We start from the raw sequence: 18,495 nt of genomic DNA, 5'->3' as shown, positions 1-18,495 counted from the left end.
TACAACTCTTTATTCGTGACGTTTCTCTTCAATATCGTCAAACCCTCTACCCATGCCCAATGTAGATTTCGCAGTCCCTTTCCTGAAGGAATGCAATTGCCCTCCAGAGTATTGTGCTCTCAGCTGTCGTTCAAACGGGGTAGAGAGAGGTGCTTTCGGGGTCGTTGAGAACCTTGCAGCTACCGCTATCACTCTTTCACTCCTCTTAGAAGGTGTACTCAAATATCCCGGAATGGGAGTTGATGGTACAGCCTCGCTTCCGAATCCTTCGTTTTCAGCACCATCTCCGTATTCAGACCATGCCTCTGCTCTCGCTGTAGCCCCGTGCCCGTCCGGAGGTTCTTCCGGCTCTGGGATCTTTGGCGGCCGCCTCAGAGCTGCTTTTTGGCGCCAGTAGGTAAGCATCTTTCGAAAAGTCCTCTTGGAGTTCTTCTCCCGAATGTCGTAGGAATAATTTGTCTGCGCATTGATTCGAAGGACTACCAGGTTCCATTTCTTGAATTTTCGACTCTTTTCATTATCCTGATATGTCAGAACTGCTTCGGTTTCCAGGGCTTGGTAGGCACGTGAACGCTCTCTCCAGACGGAGAAGTGCTTTCTCGTACGCTTCTCACGCCACAATGACTCAAGCTCTGCAAGCTCCGCTGCTTGAGCACGCCATCGATCGAAGATGTCCATTCCTAAAACCACAACTTTATTCTGACGAACTGTTTCTGCTTGACCTTGTAGATCAAGGATATCATGTGCTCGCCGGCGCCAATTCTCCAGTACACCAGTCGCCAAGTTTATCTTCAGCGTTCGTCGCACCTGAGTGTATGCCACCTTCCGCTTCTCACGCTTGGACGCGTCCGTAAACGTTTTCCATCGTTTGAGAGATTTCGTAGTCAGGAAATAGAACTGTGCATCGCTAGACCTTTCTTCAAGCTTTTGAAGCTGATGGCGGCGTTGTGACCACTGCGATACTAACTTCTGTAGAAGACGTGGTTGGTAAATCGTAAGAGCAGTGCTTTCTTTTTCCCTTTGAATCCGCGTCTTTTCTACCCAATGACCCATGAGAGACCTTTGCGACTTCCGAGTTAGGAATGACTGAGCAATATTCTCCATATGCAACCTATCTTCTTTTAAAGCTCTTGTTTTTTCACTCCAGGTTCGCATGATATCACGAAGCCATGCTTCTCTATCTATCCTCTCTGCCAATACAAGACTGTAAGCCTCTTGCATGCTTCTTAAAGCTTGAGCCTTAATCCGCGAATTCACCATGGCATGAAGTCGCTGAGAACGTAACTTGTAGCGCCAGGTATTCACAGCTTCTCGTAATATCTTCACGCGGTCCACTTCAGCTGCGTGCTTTTCCTGTTGAGTGCGATGTGACCAAAGGTCGAAAGTCTTTCGAAGTATACGATGCTTTACATCGGATTGTACAACGTTTCTCGCAGGAATAACTCGTGCTTCCCAATGCAATTTTTGGAAAGCTTTGCGGCAGATATTGGTCTGGTAAAGTTCAGTCGCTTGCTCCTTTTGTCTAGCTCGCTCTTTCATCCTTTCCTTCCACATGCGCCCGGCGTTCCAAGCAAGTCGATATTGCCTAGCTTCATCAGCAGTTCGATGCTTTTCCCAGCTATTGTGGTAAGCAGCAACCACATTGAACAAGGATCGGCGCTTGACTCCCTCTGCCCACCAAGCTGTCGCTTTCGCGTCCAATCTTCTGTCGATCCATCGCCAGTAGGTCTTCTCCACCAAATTATCTTCGTATCTCTGCAAGGCGTAATTATTACTAGAAGATACACTAGCATATCGTTGTCTCCAGACAGCAAAGAATTTGCCTAGGACTCGTCTGCGAACCTTGAAGTCATTCGTGACGGTGATTTCGGCCCAAGCATTGAAGACTCGGGTCCTGAGAATATGTTGTCGAGCCCACGCTGTCCGATTGACTTGATGATGAGTAGCGTCTGACCAACGTTGCAAGCAGTTGGCCATGAGGTGGTTGTCTCTATCCTTGGTTGCACGCCATTCAAGATACAGATAAAACTTTTTCTTGTCTCTAGCCTGGCGATGTTCGAGCCATAACTTCTGCCAGCTAGCTAAGGAGATAGAAAGTAGGACATTCGTGTCATGCTTCACGGCTCTCTTCTCCAGTTCTCGGTGATGTTCTCGTAGCTGGAAAGCCTTCTCTCGCCAAACCGGCAGCAGACGTCTAGCTACGGAATTCAGGTGATCTCGAGAAAATAATGCCGCATTGATCAGCATTAAGTCATAAGGTTCTTGTGATTGGTTTGGATGTCCTTGGAGAGACTCTGAGGAGGCGGTATCATAATCAAGAGCCGACGTAACTGCTGTGTCCTCGCTGGCTTCATAATGATCCGATGGGGGGTTTGAAGGGTTAAAACCATGTCCATACCGTCTACTGACAAGAGATGGTGGTTGGCGGTGGATCCGTAAGCTGGAATGTGTTGATACGGATGCTCCCCGTCTCCTCCTAGGTCTCTCCTGATGTGAATTTAGCCAGGCTCCAACGCTGTCCTGTGGATTCTCCTTGAACTCGTGGTTAGGGGGTGGGTTAGGGGCGGGTGATTGTATAGGCTGGATCTCCTGTAAAAATTGTGGTCGACCAGGCTGGTGCGCAACTTGGGCAGCCGATGAGAAGGAGTTTCGCCTTTGTGGAGCCGCTGGAGTAGCCTCAGTTCCTTGGTCCCAGAATGAGCTCTCGGAATTGCGCCTAGGGGTAGGTTTGGATCCAGCATTTTCGTCCTCGGGAGGCGTTGTTTCCACAGTCGCATTCTCGATATCGGCTTGGGAGTCCTCAATTTGGTTATATTCTTCCTCGTCTTCGTTCGCAAACTCGATCTCAATTCCCATTCGTGCCAGGACTTGTTCAAATCTCTCATAGAGCGTCCCCTCAGCCCGCAGGCCTCCGATCTTGAACAAAACTCGCGCATATCGGCTATCATGGTCGGCATTGAGTCCGAGTCTAGGCAGAATATCATAGTAGGCATTAAACAACGCGTTGGTGGGTAGTCGTTCGCGCTCAGGGAGTCTCGGCAGCAATTCTTGCGCAAGGGCGACAATATCATGTAGGATCGCGACATCTGTTCCACAGTCTGTAAGGGTCCAGTCATAGCCAACTACATGGCTTCACTCACCTTCATTGCTGTAATATGGCTCTTGGTTCCTTGTGCTGATTTGTCCCTCATTGGATTGTGGAGGGGTTCCTGAAGGCGGCATCTAGAGGAAGGCATTCGGCGAGACCATTCAAAGATGTTCATACGAGACTTGTCGCATAATGGATTTGGATCAACAGCAATCATGAGCAAAGTATCTGCAATGTTGTATGTTGAGCGAATACATTATTCTTCATCACAATTTGGCGTTCACACGTAGAGCGCGTCGCGACTTGACCTTTGGCTGACCTTGGCGCTAAAATATTACGCTAGCCGGTTGAAGCATCCCGTGGAATTCTTTGGGTGTCAACAATTCTTTCGATCTCTTCATCAACAACCAAGCAAAGCGAGACTTTAGCAGCAGACCTTCGCAATGCCGACTCGGATAAGTCCAATCGAGAAGTTTGCCAAAGCTGCTGCCAAATGCTCAGTTGAGGTATGTGACTTGACATTCGCTCTAATATCATATCGCTGACGTCTTCATTAGTCTTCAGCATATGGGAAGTGCATAGTAGTAGACTACAATTCAGTCCATAAAGACAAATGTCTCACGGAGTTTTTACGATTAAAGAATTGCTATTTAGTAAGAGACCCTTTATATCTCTCATAATCTTCACTCACAATTTTGCAGGCTGCTGCTAAGAAGCCATAACGGATCTGTATCCACGAAATCGCTTTTGATAGCAAATCTACATCGCTCATGAGGTTTCTATCATTGTCTCAAAGACGTACATGAGAATACTGCAAAATAGCAAACTCTTTTTGTCATTCATCATAGTTTCAATAGCCTGAGCAAAACCACCGCATTCTGGATCTCCTGTTCCTCCTGCAAGATAACTCCTTCCTCCGCGTTCTCCGGGATCTCACCCCCATCTTCCGTGACTATATGATGATCAATCGGTCTCCGCAACGCCTTCTCGATGGTTTGTGCTTGCTCGGTGAAAGCCTTCTCCAGTCCAATGTTATCGCGATCTGAGACGACCTTATACTCCATCTTGACATCGTCAGTAGGTTGCAGTCCGGCCTTCTTTCGTAATCGCTGGACTCGGTTGATGATCTCTCGCGCCAAGCCCTCGTCGGCCAGATCAGCATAGAGCTCGGCGTCGAGGATAGTGAGCACATCTTCGTCTGTGTTTGTCTCCAGGTTTTTCGACGCCGCATCATCTTTCAGACCACGCTTTACAACCAAATCTCCATCTCCAAGCGTGATACCAGCTACAACAATGGTTTTTTCCAGAACGAACTTGTGGACCTCATCGCTAGTCAGATCAGGCAGCGCCTTCTTGACCTTTTGCACTTCTTTCTTAAGCTTCTTTCCAAGCACTGGCCAATCTGCTGAAACACTGTACTGCACGTTGTATTTTGCCTCATCTGACGAAAGCACAAGATCTCTGATATTGAGTTCTTCGGTAATGTATCCTTCCAGTGATCGAATGTCCTCTAGGTATACTGGGTCGGCGTGGATGATGATTAGCGTCTTCAGCGGTGTCTTCAATCCTACTGTGCGGCGCTCTCTCGAGACTCTCGCAAGTTCAATGACACGCTGCATGCGATCAACCCGGCGTTCAATCTCTACATTAAATAACTCTTCTCTCACATCCGGGAAGGCTAGAAAATGAACACTCCGGTTATCATTTCCTTGCAGGTTCTTCGGGATATGTGGCAATAAGCGCTGGTAGATGTTGTCGGTGATGAAAGGTGTGAAAGGCGCGAGGCCCTTGACAAGAGTAAAGAGAACCTCGAAAAGGGTGTTAAGAGCATGCTTGGTATCGTCAAGGCCAAGTTCTCCCTTTAGACGCTTTCGATTGAATCGAATGTACCAGTTCGTTGTGTTGTCAATGAGGCCAAGAAGTCTAGGAACAACAGTATAAAGGCGATAGGCTGCGGGAAATTTAGTATTTGTAGTATCAATGGTTCAAGAGTATTTCGTCTTACCTGCCATCTCCTCGTTGACGAACTTGAGCAAACTTTGACAGCTTGCAAGAATCCATCTGTCCATGACATTGGTATTCGTAGCTTCCGCGGCAGGATCAAAGCAGTAGTCAACATTCTCAATCTTCTTCAGCAGAGCAACCTGCCCTTCAAAGAATTTGTAGCTGTTCCACAGGGGCAACAAAACCTTCGCAACGACTTCTTTCACTCCGGGTTCCTTGAATCTCAAAGGCTCGGCACGTACGACCGGTGAATTGATCAGATATAGACGAAGCGCATCAGAACCATATTTGCTCATGACAATAACGGGGTCCGGATAGTTTTTCAGTCGCTTCGACATCTTCTTTCCATCTTCGGCGAGGACAATTCCGTTCACCACGCAGTTCTTAAATGGGGCTACTCCAAACAAATGGGTACCCAAAACAAGAAGTGTATAGAACCATCCTCTAGTCTGGTCTAAACCTTCCGCGATAAAATCTCCCGGGAACGATTGCTCAAATTTGTCCTTGTTCTCGAACGGGTAATGTTGGCTTGCATAAGGCATGCTTCCAGATTCGAACCAGCAGTCAAAGACCTCCTCAATACGCTTCAATTGGCCCTTTCCCATTTTACTTGGGATTGTGATGTGGTCAATCTTGTCGCGGTGAAGGTCGGTTATCTCGCCAGTATAACCACTGAGTTTCTTCAGCTCCTCAACACTTCCGATGCAGACCTTCTCTTCGAAATCATCACTAACCCATATTGGGATAGGAGTACCCCAATAACGATTGCGAGAAACGTTCCAGTCACGAGCATTGGTAATCCAGCTAGCGAATCGCTTTTCTTTGACAAATGACGGCACCCAGTGAGACCCTTCAATGTTTTTCAGCATTTGAGGGACAATCTCGGGGATTTTGATGAACCATGATGGCACAGCTCGATATATCAAAGGCGTATCAGATCGTGGGCACATAGGATAGCTATGTCTAATTTGAGAGTCAACAATAAGTCTTCCGGTGCCTTTAAGGTATTTGATGATCGGCTTATCAGCTGCTTTGACGTGCTGGCCAGCAAAATCGCGCACTATATCCGTGAAATGACCTGTTTCCGTGACAGGGTTAGGAGGTCCACGATGCTCGTTGATAATACCATTCTCCATTGCAGCATTGTAATCTTCTTCACCAAAAGCCGGAGCTTGATGTACGATACCAGTACCACTGTCATCGGTAACATATGTTGCATTGATGACCTTGAATGCGTAGTCCTTGAACTCCTCGTAGAAATAGTCGAATAATGGCTGATACTTCCATCCCCGCATTTCGCTACCCTTGATTTTTTGCACAATCTTGAACTTCGCTTTCTTGGGATCTTTATACAAAGTTCCAAGCAGCTTCTCTAGCAGGATATAGTTCTTCCCCGAAGCCTCATCGTGAATTTTGACATACTCGAAATTCGGATGCACTGCTAGCCCAATATGTGAAGGTAATGTCCAAGGTGTTGTTGTCCAGGCGAGAAGGTAGGTATTTGGATCATCCAGTAAGGGGAATGATACAACCACAGCGGGATCAGTAACATCCTGATAGTTTTGGTTCGCCTCGAAGTTGCTGAGCGCGGTGGTGAGAACCGTGGAGTACGGCATGACTCGATAGCCTTGGTATACAGCGCCCTTGTCAAAAATCTGCTTGAAAACCCACCACTCTGATTCCATGAACTTTGGGTCCATTGTCTTGTAGTCATTGTCGAAATCGATCCACCGTCCGAGTCTGTCGATGGTTGAGCGCCATTCCGTTGAGTATCTCATGACAATAGCTCTGCATTCTGCATTATATTTCTCCAGCCCAAGCTTCATAACCGCATCTTTGCCCGAGATTCCGAGCTTTTTGTCAATCTCGTGCTCGATGGGAAGCCCGTGGGTATCCCACCCAAAGCGTCTCTCAACATGGTAACCTTTCATTGACCAGTATCGGGGAATGATGTCTTTAATGGTAGAGGCGAGGAGATGGCCATAGTGGGGGAGTCCTGTTGCGAAGGGGGGACCGTCGTAGAAGGTGTATCGAGGTCGTCCTGAGAGTTTGTTAGCTGCAAGGTCGAACGTAAATAGATCGCGCGATGGTACCTTCAGAGAGCTCAATCTGTTGATTGTTAGCAGTTTTCTTCGGCAGAAAAGGCCTAGAAAAGGCCTCAGCCTCCATGAGCCACTGACCTGAGTCTCGAAAGCCTTGATTTCTTTCCACCGCTTGAGGATAATCTCCTCTTCCTCGGGGAAGTTGATGCTCATTCTGGCGGTGGGAGGGAGGGTCTCAACTTCTCTGGAAAAGACTGGGGCTCGAAAGAGCGTGGAATTATCTATTGAGGGCTCCTTATGTCTGCCAAGTATATGCAGGTATATGGAGAGAGTTCGAGTTTTGATGATGGCGAGTTGTAGTCAAGGACCCCGCGGTGAGTCAAATTTTGTGCCCCCAAATCGCACGACAAAATGAGGGGTGGCATCGCGCCGGAATTTCTCCGATAGCCCTGTCAACATCAACAGCCCCTCGCTCTCGCTTTCTTTTTCTCTTCAGGGGATAGATATCTAGACTAAATCGTCTACATTCATGCGTATGAGTTTATAGAAGCGTGGGCTCTGTACCTCTAAGATCAGTAGCAAAAAGGTTCCGCGTCAACCTCAAATTTACAAGAGGGCCGAATCTACTCTTGAACGTTTCCTACTTACATAGCCTACGTAGGTAGGTATTCTTGGTTCAATTTTCAAGCTCATTTCTTCTGATTAGTATCTTCTGTCTCCTTATTAAAACCCTTATTTTCACTTGTAACTTCATAAGATAAACTATTTACGATTGTTTTAGTTTACAGTTGCTTTTCAACCTTCCCCAGTCCACACTTCTTGCAAAGACATCCCTTTATGATATCAATGGAGTGAGTATCTTCTGTCAAAGCCGCTCACCCTTTACACCAGTTCGGCTTTTGACGTGAGCAATTCCATTCCATCCAAGACAAGTAAACTCCCCCAAGACACATAGAAAATAGCTTTTGCCTGTGTTGCTTCCCAGATTTAACATCTTGACCTCAGCATTTGGAGGGAAATTGGCTCGTAATGGAGACACGCCGCATTATCAGAAAAGCAAAAGGATTCACCGTCCCAAAGTCACATCCGACTCTTTTTATCTTTTGTACTAGCGTAAGAACTCCAGGCGGAATTATTAGAAATTCAATCGGTTTGATTTGCTAGATTTGCATTATGCAGGTATCCTGACGATAGAAATCCACCATACCCCAATTCACATTTATATCAAATTGGTATTTACCATTATTTTATGTCGATACTACGAGCTCATCCGCTCTGATTTGCGCGAGAAGGAAACACAGAAGGGCATTGATCTTATCCTTGACATCCAAGTCATCAATATCTCAACCTGCAAGCCGCTCCCAAATGTCATGGTCGACGTGTGGGCTGCGAATGCTACCGGTGGTATGTGTGTCCCCTTATTATTCCTCAAGAAGTGACTCTGAACCTCTGTAGTATACTCTGGTATCGTGAACCTTGGTAATGGAAACGGCGATCCGAGAAACAAGGAGACGACATTTGGCCGTGGACTCCAGATGACTAGCAATGAGATTGTAGCAAAGTTCACTACTTTCTTCCCGGGTCATTTTACGAGTAGAACGCAGCATATTCATGTTGCGACACATCTTAATGGGGTGTTAGAACCCTAAGATCCGCATTTATAGCACGTACTGACATGGTATGCCATAGGATTTGGTCCAACAATAACACTTTCCAGGGCTCAACTGTCGCGCATGTAAGTCAAATGCTCTTGAGCTTGCAACCACCCGTGGAATATTTGGAAGAAAAGGAATCACTGACTCTCCACAGATTGGCCAAATATTCTTCGACCAATCCCTGGCAAACAGTATCGAACGCGACCCTATCTACCAAGCCAATAAGCAGCCTCTGACAAAAAAAGCGCAAGATGGTATCTTCATGCAAGAGGCTGCTGTGGGAGACTTAGTCGTCGAATATTCGCATCGAAGCCAGTCTTTCGACGGAGGAATCTCTGCCTGGCTTGCATTTGGTATTGATACAAAGAGCGAGCACATTACTGCTGCCGACACTCATCATTAAGCACGACCTGAAATGGTATCGAGGTGGTACATGGAAAAGCGATCTTTGAGTTGAAAGGTCTGGTGGAATGGTTGCCTTCAATTCAGACAACCCATGGACTGGGGTTTAGGTTTGTGGAAACTCAAGGAAATGGGTCAGATACGCTGAGTTTGTACTTGCGATATAATGCCTAAAATATCAAGTACTACTTTTTTGATAATCAAACTACTCTTGTCCTCGTGATACATTTACTTCTTCAAAGACGCGCAAGCCAAACAGAACACATGACAACCAGGTTCGATACAAGCAACGAATTTGCCCACATTCGTACCATTTCTAGGCAAGCACCCGAGATCACATTGGTTTCTTCTGCCTGGATTCAGAAGTATATGTCACTTGGCTCTTTTTTCGGTGCCTATCCTACCAATAATACGTGGCATCTCTTGAGCGAGGGCGGCTGTCGACAGTCTGACGTGATGGACACGAGAATTACCTCGTCCTCAAGGCCTTCCATAAGCCCCCTCCCCCACCCGGTGATGGTTCCTCTCCTCGCACAAATCGCTTCCCATAGTGTATGATACACTTGTATTTCGTCCATTGTTTCCACTCGAAAAGCCAACAAATGGAAGGTACTTCGTAAGAGGCCGGCCGGGAAATTCAGGGCCTCATACATACGAGATAATGTTGTGCCGGTAGACACCATAAAAATGAGAAAAATTATGTTCGCGATCGTGACTTGCGGCTGACTGAGAACCCGGGTGCCCGGAACGATCTGAGTACCTTACAGTACCGGCGGGCTTGGAAATTAGACATGCGCTTCTTTTGGAATTCTTACTAGCCCAGGTCTAGAACCTTTATGCTTCAAGACTATGCCAAAATGCTTTCAAATGTTTTAACAGTTCAAGGCCGAAGATAAGTCCAAAACTTCGGCGACTTCGTTCACTAGCGCCGAGGTCCCGAAAGCCGGAGAAAGCTCTAGATGCAGGAAAAGTTCAGGCCATGAACTTCGGGTACGTTCAGGGTCAAAGCCACTGACGCAGGCGCAGTGAACGTGGCCTGGCTTGTGCAACGGTGCGACCGCGAAACACCTCGAGCTCAGCCCAACTTGGTTACAAATCCTCTAGAATAGAAGGAAGGAAGTCTGGACTCTGGACTCTGGACTCTAGATGCAGGATCCTGTACTACTGTATCACGACGCAAAGGCCGATCTATCTGGTGAGTTGATCGAAGACAGCCTTATAGTATCGTCTCTACCTGAACTTCCCGGCACCCGCACCATTCCCCCGGATCTGCCGCCGCCGTCAAGGTTTCAAGCTTTCATCCCACCTGATCCCACCAGCTCGTTTTACAGAAAGTGGTCAAGATTTTCGGCGCATGCGTCGCAGGATGAGGTGTCTGAGGCGAATGACAGGGGATGCGATACTAGTATTCGGCATGGAGCGAGGATCCGACCCTATAGCGAGTGCCAGCCACTGAACAGTGCGTCGCGAGGGGGGGGTGAAGGACTCGTCATACAGTCCACTCGCCCAAGTTGTGCCACAACAACTATCAGTTATTTATAAGTCTGGCATTTCGGATGTACCTTTCTTTCCTCTAAATACTTCTTTATCTACCTGCTGCCCTTCCCCTACTTTGTAACAGCAAACGACTAGAAGTGTACTAAACCTCAAGCACTTACTGTGCAATATATTAGCTCAGCTTTCATCAACTACTCGAGTACACTTTCACAATACTACACAATGTCTTCTCCAACTTCCTCGCCTTCACCAACCCGAAACCCTAAGCGCTCCTCCAAATTCGTAGAAGGCTCTGCCCTCGCCGGTCCCGATCTCCTCCAACGAACACCCACCTCCCTCGAGCACCTCCAGACCATCCTCGCCATGGAAGACGCCATGGAAAAACACAAACGCCAACACCGCAACTCTCAATCCTCTGTTGAATCCCTCGCCTCTTCACCCAGCGGAAGTCCAACCAGCGAGTTTTCAATGCCTAAAGAGAAGGAAGGCATAAGGAGCATCAACTTTGGGAGAAGCAGTATGGATGAGCGCCCGAAGCTTGGGGAAGTTGATGCGGAGGGTGTAGTGAGGAAATTCAAAGGGCGTCTGAGGGCGTTGACTGGAGGCAGTAGCCATGTCAGACCTCATCCGGGAACTTGAATGCAAAGCGAGCAGGATATGAGACTAGATCGATATCAATGACCATCTGTGCAAGCTGTCTTGGAACGATTGGGGTTTTCAAGAGGAATGTCGAAGCATACGGGCAAGAAACACCAGAATGGACCACACGGAGTGAGGCGTATGGATGAAGATATGACAAAGAGTGTATGGATGCCAAGACTCAAGTCGAGGAGGATTGCGCTGTGTATCTGCACTTACTAGGGGGAAGCGAGGGAAGGAACGTACCGGCGTAGGGATGTAAAGATGTATCATAGAAGAATATATGATAAACAATTATAAAACATACCACGGCTTCACTTGAAAGTTTCCACTTCAGTCACCGTGCATACCTAAGGCATAAAAGCAAAACCATAGTACACATCCGCGCTATACCTATAGGTATTGACTTGAAAAAATAACATTTCGAATTACATTCGTTCAAAGCACGCGATGAAAGAACCAAGATCATTGAATTGAATTCCACCTTATACCGTACGTTAATGTGAATCATATATAGCGAGAGGTTTGAGATATTCACCGAGGAGCATAGTCAAGCAACGACAGCACACAGCACAGCGCATGAGGCATTTTTGTATTGTATTCGAGTTGTTGGTGAGGAGAAGGAAGGAGCGATGCTCTGGTCGCTTTTATACCTGGCTCGCTCGCGTACCTTCCATTCTTTCCACACCTGCATTCACCAAGCATCGCATCCTCCGTAGTTCGCTTACACCTCTTTCTTTCCAAGTCTCGTGACGATAGTACCCAGCCCAGCACCTAAGCTCAATCAAGCAGCCCTTCCCGACGCCTGACAATATTCCCCTACCCCTATTATAATCGTCAACTTTTAGCGAGGCGCCCGGAAAGACGAGACGTCTTTCACCCAGCCAGGGTTCGGAGTTTTTGTCACTACTACAGTATACGTCCCCAACTTGAACAATTCTCCCAGTCTGAATGTGAATACAACCAGAGGAGGCCCCTCAAGGTTCATCTACGTTCCTTTGCTCGAATGACCTGGATGTTAGATATGCTGGCGACGCAGACAAGATAAAGGCTTCAATGGAAGTTAGGATTTCAAAAATGAAGAATCATTGTATTCGCCAACCCTGTCATGTCCTTCTAGGAAACTCATTGCTAGCAGCCCATTCGATCCAATATCCCGTCTTATCCATATCTCACTCAGTCGTAATTAGCCTCCAGACTTCCCATCTCCTCCCCCTTGAAAGTCAAAGCAAATCTCATCGTAGCTGGTTTCATGGTAACAGCGAGTTCGTAAAACACATCGTGATACTCCTTCCCATCCGCGCCCGTCTTCTTCTTGAACTTACTAGGGTCCACAGTCTTCAAGTATGCTTCGAGGACGCAGTTGGTGCTCGTGCTTCCCTTGGCTGGGTATAACGGAGGATCCTTGCTTTCGGACTGGATAAGCTCGTCTGAGAAGATAAGATCATCGGGGGTATAGTTGACGGCGAGGGAATGGAAGAAAGGAAAGTGGATTGTCTGCTCGCGTTGCAGATCTTCGCCTTTGTGGATGTACCAAGTCATCTGTTGGATATTATTAACCACGCGATATTGAGTAGGAGGATACTTGATCAAGTGCTTACGCGTTCAACTCTGTCTATGCCTTCAGGTGCTGAAAACACCCTTAAATGGTCTTCGTCATTCTTTGGGTCGAATTCGCACATGGCAGAGACACCGTAGTGCCGTAAAGATTGAGTGGAAACCACACTTGCTTCTTGTGGAAGCTGACTTAGAACTGCACCCCTTCGAGGTATGATTAACGAAGTTGCTGAAACAACAGTGGCTACTTACTTAACAATGGCAGACCAAGCATCGTGAGGTTGAATAATTTGGATGTTTTTGTGCAATCCTTGGAGACGAGCTTTCAAGTATTCGCTTGAGCCGAATCCCCCGACTAGGAATATTGCCTGATCTTGTTAACACTGTGATCGTAGATTATTTCCCCCAGGGAAAATAGAGTAAAGTACCTTGACTTCAGTTGCTTTCGGGTGGCCTTCTGACATGCGTTTGACAGTCACTAGGTTGACCTGTTCTTCTACTAACCTCTCGATGTCGTTTATCAAAGGGTCAAAAATCTTCTTTGCATCATCTCTAGAGAAGCTAATCAGCTTTACGTATATCTCCTGCGCTCGAAATTTGACATACCCTTTGATATTCCAAAAGTTTGCTTCTAGGTTGTTTACGGGATCATTCTTTAATTTTGCCATAGGGAAATTGACAAAATAATCCTCCTCAGCAGATCCTCTAAATGCTGTCTTGATTGATCGGTCAAATTGTGGTGTTGCCTGAGCAAAACCCGTTGTTTTCTGCAGATGATAATATTGATCTTCCCCTACGAGTTCTTTAACGGATTGCTCGAACCGTTTGTTGAGTCCTAACGATCCTACCATACCCCCTTGAAATAGTCAGCATATGAAGCTGCGATAGAGTATCGGAGATTACCTTTTCCTGGTACTAATTTTTTTAACTCAAGTTTGGGGCTGAGAGCTGTGATTTCGTATGATATTAAATCGACGGTACCGCCACCAGCATCACAAATGACAAACGCGTCTCCTACCTTTGGCTAAATATTAGGATCCGATTGTCAGAAATTTCAGATGATGATTAACTCACAGCTAGCATCTTGTCCTTCAATCCGTGCAGCGTGTACATTGCCGCGGCTTCGGGCTCCTTGATGAGAGAAATGGGATGAATGCCTGCTCGCTTTGCCGCCTAGGTAAAATTGATGACTGTCAGAGAATGTTGAAATTGGAGCCCAGGGACGTGGCATACCTGTAGCGTCTTGTTCTTTGCTTTATCAGACCATACGGCTGGGACTGAGAGTACAAATTGCTTCTGACACATCTCGAGGTAATCCGATGGTACCTTGGACTCAATGCGGGAAATGGCATGTTTATACATTGCACCGATAAAATCAGCAGCAACGTCCACCGCAGGTTTGCCTAAACTTTTGAGGTCGCTTTTCGCCGACGATTCTGGGAGGTACAGTGGTCCTGGCTGATCTGGATCTAGCAATAGCTTGATACCTGGAACTACTTCCCTTGGGTGCTTCATTCCTCCCCAGGTAAACTTGGTTTTGTCTGCTTCATCATAGCATATGACAGTCGGTACTTTCGGTTGTTTGTTTCCTTCGAGGCCTGTGATTCATAATTAGCTTTAAGTTTTGACAAGATCCCGCTCTGACTCACCTGGCCAGTCCATGATGGATACTAGATCTGGCTTTCTCTCATTTGAAAATGCATAAGCAATACCACTAAAGGTTGTTCCAAAATCCAATCCGATGACTAGTTTGTCCTCGGACTCGTAAACCTTGGGCCTATTGACGACCACTTGAGGCTCCTTCTTTCCTGTAGAATCCATTGTGAAGTTCACGATGCTCTTCTAGTGGACTGATGTAAACAGTGAATGGTGTTTGACCTGTAGAATTCTGGGGGAAATGAAAGTAGGTATCTGGATCGATCTTCTCAAATGCTCGGATGTTCCAGGAACTAGAGAACCTTCCTTATAGACGCTGTCCGACCTTGGCATTCTAGACCCCTTAAAAGTACATATAAACTCAGACTCAGTCTGCATAAACTAATAATACCACCTACTCAAGCATGCGGTAGTTGAGCGTAGCTTACAAGGAGCCGTCTTGTGTAACCACAAAGTTCACTAAAGAGTACGTAGCAAAACAAATAGCCATCAAACAGTTACGCCTGCTCCATATTTGGGTTCGGTGTGAAGGCACACCGAGAAACAATTGGGCTAGGGCCTCAAGCCACGTGTCGTAGAATAAGTGCTGCGACTGCAAAATCATCAACAAAGGCAAGTAACGGGTGTTATCGCAACTTATCCCAGCACATGAATGCCTTTGGTTGGGTGTTGATTTCAACAGACTATGCAACAAAATGAATGGGGCCAAAACAATTACGTCCCATTTTCGAATACGAGGCCTTCCACCGGCCCTAGATCCTTGGACTTCGGGACAGTGATCCCTCTGCCAGCATAGACCCAGCTTAAGGCTTCATCTGCCGCAGAAATAAATCAAGCAAGTCAAGTGAGAATGAAGGAAAGCCCAATGCTTAGCCAAGCCTCCCATCCCACATTTATCTCGCCCCTTGTTCTAAATCTACTTTCATTTTCGATTAACTGAAATTCATAAACTCGAAGCTTCGAAGCCGACCTGATATTTTTTGGCAACGGAAATAGATCTACAACATGGCCCAGGACGACATCAAAATGACTGACGTGGCAGCAAATTCCGAAGACGGGCACAGATATTACGACCTCAAGCGAACAGTTCAAGAAGGCTTCAACGGTCTCGATCGATCGATCAAAGATGGAATCCTCCAAGTAAAGGGCGATATTCACAACGAACTCGAAACACAATTTTCAGTATCCAGCAATGCACAAGGGACTACTACGGTAAGTCAAGAGTATCAACCATCCGGCTGCTCTTTCTATTTGATACTGAAAGTCATAGATGGCAACGTATATCAAATCGCTTATAGTCGGAGATGGAAGCGAGGTGTACAGAGCAAAAGAAGCATACAACAAGCTCCAAGCAGAAAACGAGCAGCTCAAAAAGGAGATTGAAGACACGTGGATGCGGTGCGAGACTTTGGCGTCGAGAAATCGCACTCTCGAAGGTGCTGCGAAAAATACGCGTGAACTGGAATCGCAACTTTCGAGTTCCACGCAAGAAACCAAACGACTTCAGGAACAGAACGCGAAATTCCGCGAGATTATACTCAGCAATAGTAGCAGCGATGCGCAAACCGTTGATGAATTTACTATCATCCACAAATTTACTAGTTTGAGGGAACAAATTCAACGACTCGTGCTCAAGTTCTATCGGTTTGATCAGCGTCTAAAGAAGCCAAGTCTTGGTTATAAACCTTGGACCACCGAGCAAGATCGATTCTTCCGTTTCTGGAGAGACGGATTATCAGAGGACCAGTTAAAAAGGAGAATGCGGGCAAAGATGTTTAATATGCTGGCTACCGAGATTTTATGCCGTCCACTTTTCGGTGAGTAATTTCATCAAACCGACAGAGCATTCCCTTCGGTCATATTTGGTCTGGTGGGCCCTAGGGTAAAGACGACTTATAAGCTGACTATACAGGCCTTGATGACGATGGCAAAGGGGGAAATGCTGAGCGCGGGCTAGAATCGTTTGAGGTTTCCCTGAAGTCATTAGGGACCGGTACGATACTCCAATCGATACTCCAATCCTAATGGCATATTAGTCCCTAACAGAGTTGTGTACTGTAGGTAATGAAGAGGCTATAGCTGAATGGAGAACCCAGACATTGAAATGTGCGAAACTCCTCGATTCCGAAAATCGGGCACCAAAGCGAGCGACCGGTACAATATACCGCTTCATGGCCCCAGCACTGCTGTCGGTTGCTCGAACAACCGAAGAAGGCGAAAATAATCAAGATCAGTGCCGTGAGCATATACTAAGCCTGTGCAATTCTGCATACGATTTTGTTCTGCTGTTGCGAAGTTCTAGGGACACATATCAATGCGAATGTCCCAAGTTGAATGAAGCAATCGATCCGAGCGAGGCGGAGCCACAGGATGATGAAGATTTGAAAAACGGGGCAAAGGAGCATACTGTTATTGTTGCACTATCGGATGCTCTTGTCAAGTATCCAGAGCACAGCCCTAGACAGAAAATTGTCTTGGAGAAGGCGCATGTTATCATTCAAGGTTGAGAGGATTGTTTGCCGGCCTGCGCCTAGCGCACACGAGGCCTGGGCATGGATAAATTCACATTATGCCAAACGAATCTTTAAACTCCTGGAGGACTACTCCTTCTTCATGCATATTAGCACTGTCGAATATGATGTAGTAAGCATAAGTGAAGGTACATTTTGGTACAGGCCACGTGGAATCATTACACGTGACCTTAGGATAGGAGTACAACGCGATCTGGACAACTTAGCTCATTAGGCAGGAAGTCACCTATTACCTCTCTACCTTTAGATTTTTACTTTCACAATATAGAAATATTTTAGAGGATATATTTTTGTCAGTGTTCAACAATAACAATCTATGTTTTGCTTATTCGCCCAATCACAAAATAGCATATTCGGGGTTAACGCAGGCGAGTGGGGCCCACACACTCCGGAGTAAATGGAATAATGGTGGGGACACTAGAATCCGTATGTTTTAGAATAAGCAGAATTTTCCCAACAAACTCACAAGCGGCTTTAGCTCACTTGGGAGAGCGCCAGACTGAAGTCAACTTCTGTCATTAATCTGGAGGCACTGTGTTCGATCCACAGGTATGTTGCATCAATAAAGATTCTGTTAATTCAAATATTAATATCATCTTTAGAAGCCGCAAACTTCTGCGAGTTGAGGATCACTTCAACTAGAACAATCTTTTTTTCTTCTTTTTGCTGGTTTTTTGGCAGTTCTTTGTGTGTGGCCCAAAATTCTTTCGAGCCTCCCCCACCTGCTATTTTTGCTCCAAGTGAGCACTTTCATTCATATTACAACTCACCAAACAGCCGTAAGTTCCTACCTAGAAAAGTTATATTTTAACTAAAAAAAATATGAATCCAGCGCGAAGTAAGACTGTATGTACCTCGACCAAATATCAATTTTCCACCATTTCTTTTGCGGCCCCACGATTCCCAATTCCCATTTGAGGGTTTCATCGACAGATGCCTGAAGCTATAAGCGATAGTATTCAGAGGGGCTTGTTTTCAAATACTTAAATCAATACAACGCTTCGTGCGTGAAGACGGAGCAAAACATCCAATTAAGTGAATCCAACAGTCGAGAACTTCACCCAGAGAAAAGCAAGTAAAGGCCACAGGTTGGTAGGCCTTATGATAGCTCACTATTTAATAATCGACCTCATTCTAAGCAAGAACTCCAACTCAGAATTCAAAGGAGCACTTCACCTTCCTCGCCCACGTGCACAGGTCTCCCTATTCACGATAGAGGACCGAATTATATGACAAACTGTGTCCAAAGGCAGGGCAAGAATGCCGCAGTGAATTATCTCAAGACTAAATTTCTTCCAACACCGTTAATACACGTTCGATTGCATGTTTGCTGTCAAGGAAAACGGTCATTTAGGTAAACCCTCCATCCGTGTCGTCCAAAACTTTCGCTTCCGCCAAATCAAGTTGGGGGGAATTTCGAGTGG

At 46.3% G+C, this 18,495-nt stretch overlaps 6 protein-coding genes and 1 non-coding gene across 7 annotated transcripts; 4 read left to right on the top strand and 3 right to left on the bottom strand.

The window, feature by feature from the left end:
* Window positions 1-9: 9 nt before the first annotated feature.
* On the bottom strand, window positions 10-3,222 carry LHYA1_G000246 (uncharacterized protein; the record flags this gene model as incomplete). The annotated part of the gene is made up of 2 exons (XM_031145239.1): window positions 10-3,098; window positions 3,141-3,222. 2 exons carry the CDS (start codon window positions 3,220-3,222, stop codon window positions 10-12), a joined length of 3,171 nt encoding a protein of 1,056 aa, XP_031009802.1.
* A 309-nt stretch (window positions 3,223-3,531) lies between these two features.
* Window positions 3,532-3,810, top strand: LHYA1_G000245 (uncharacterized protein; the record flags this gene model as incomplete). Its single annotated transcript, XM_031145238.1, has 3 exons — window positions 3,532-3,594; window positions 3,646-3,741; window positions 3,790-3,810. 3 exons carry the CDS (start codon window positions 3,532-3,534, stop codon window positions 3,808-3,810), a joined length of 180 nt encoding a protein of 59 aa, XP_031009804.1.
* Window positions 3,811-3,930: 120 nt separating this feature from the next.
* On the bottom strand, window positions 3,931-7,347 carry irs1 (Isoleucine--tRNA ligase, cytoplasmic; the record flags this gene model as incomplete). The annotated part of the gene is made up of 3 exons (XM_031145237.1): window positions 3,931-5,039; window positions 5,094-7,185; window positions 7,273-7,347. 3 exons carry the CDS (start codon window positions 7,345-7,347, stop codon window positions 3,931-3,933), a joined length of 3,276 nt encoding a protein of 1,091 aa, XP_031009769.1.
* Window positions 7,348-8,504: 1,157 nt separating this feature from the next.
* LHYA1_G000243 (uncharacterized protein) lies at window positions 8,505-9,192 on the top strand (the record flags this gene model as incomplete). Its single annotated transcript, XM_031145236.1, has 4 exons — window positions 8,505-8,538; window positions 8,590-8,770; window positions 8,824-8,869; window positions 8,944-9,192. 4 exons carry the CDS (start codon window positions 8,505-8,507, stop codon window positions 9,190-9,192), a joined length of 510 nt encoding a protein of 169 aa, XP_031009770.1.
* A 1,718-nt stretch (window positions 9,193-10,910) lies between these two features.
* On the top strand, window positions 10,911-11,327 carry LHYA1_G000242 (uncharacterized protein; the record flags this gene model as incomplete). The annotated part of the gene is made up of 1 exon (XM_031145235.1): window positions 10,911-11,327. The coding sequence occupies one exon, from the start codon at window positions 10,911-10,913 to the stop codon at window positions 11,325-11,327; it is 417 nt and encodes a 138-aa protein (XP_031009805.1).
* Window positions 11,328-12,503: 1,176 nt separating this feature from the next.
* HSPA12B (Heat shock 70 kDa protein) lies at window positions 12,504-14,705 on the bottom strand (the record flags this gene model as incomplete). The annotated part of the gene is made up of 9 exons (XM_031145234.1): window positions 12,504-12,869; window positions 12,929-13,088; window positions 13,137-13,252; window positions 13,313-13,436; window positions 13,491-13,740; window positions 13,788-13,902; window positions 13,959-14,057; window positions 14,118-14,482; window positions 14,534-14,705. The coding sequence occupies 9 exons, from the start codon at window positions 14,703-14,705 to the stop codon at window positions 12,504-12,506; spliced, it is 1,767 nt and encodes a 588-aa protein (XP_031009771.1).
* Window positions 14,706-17,539: 2,834 nt separating this feature from the next.
* LHYA1_G000240 lies at window positions 17,540-17,630 on the top strand. The gene has a single exon. It is a non-coding gene; the product is annotated as a tRNA-Phe (tRNA).
* Window positions 17,631-18,495: the final 865 nt, after the last annotated feature.

The sequence above is a fragment of the Lachnellula hyalina genome, assembly GCF_007821495.1.
Source record: "Lachnellula hyalina strain CBS 185.66 chromosome Unknown contig00002, whole genome shotgun sequence".
NCBI lineage: Eukaryota > Fungi > Ascomycota > Leotiomycetes > Helotiales > Lachnaceae > Lachnellula > Lachnellula hyalina.
Note: the sequence above shows the minus strand (reverse complement) of the source record. Positions and strands in the feature narration are given on the sequence as shown.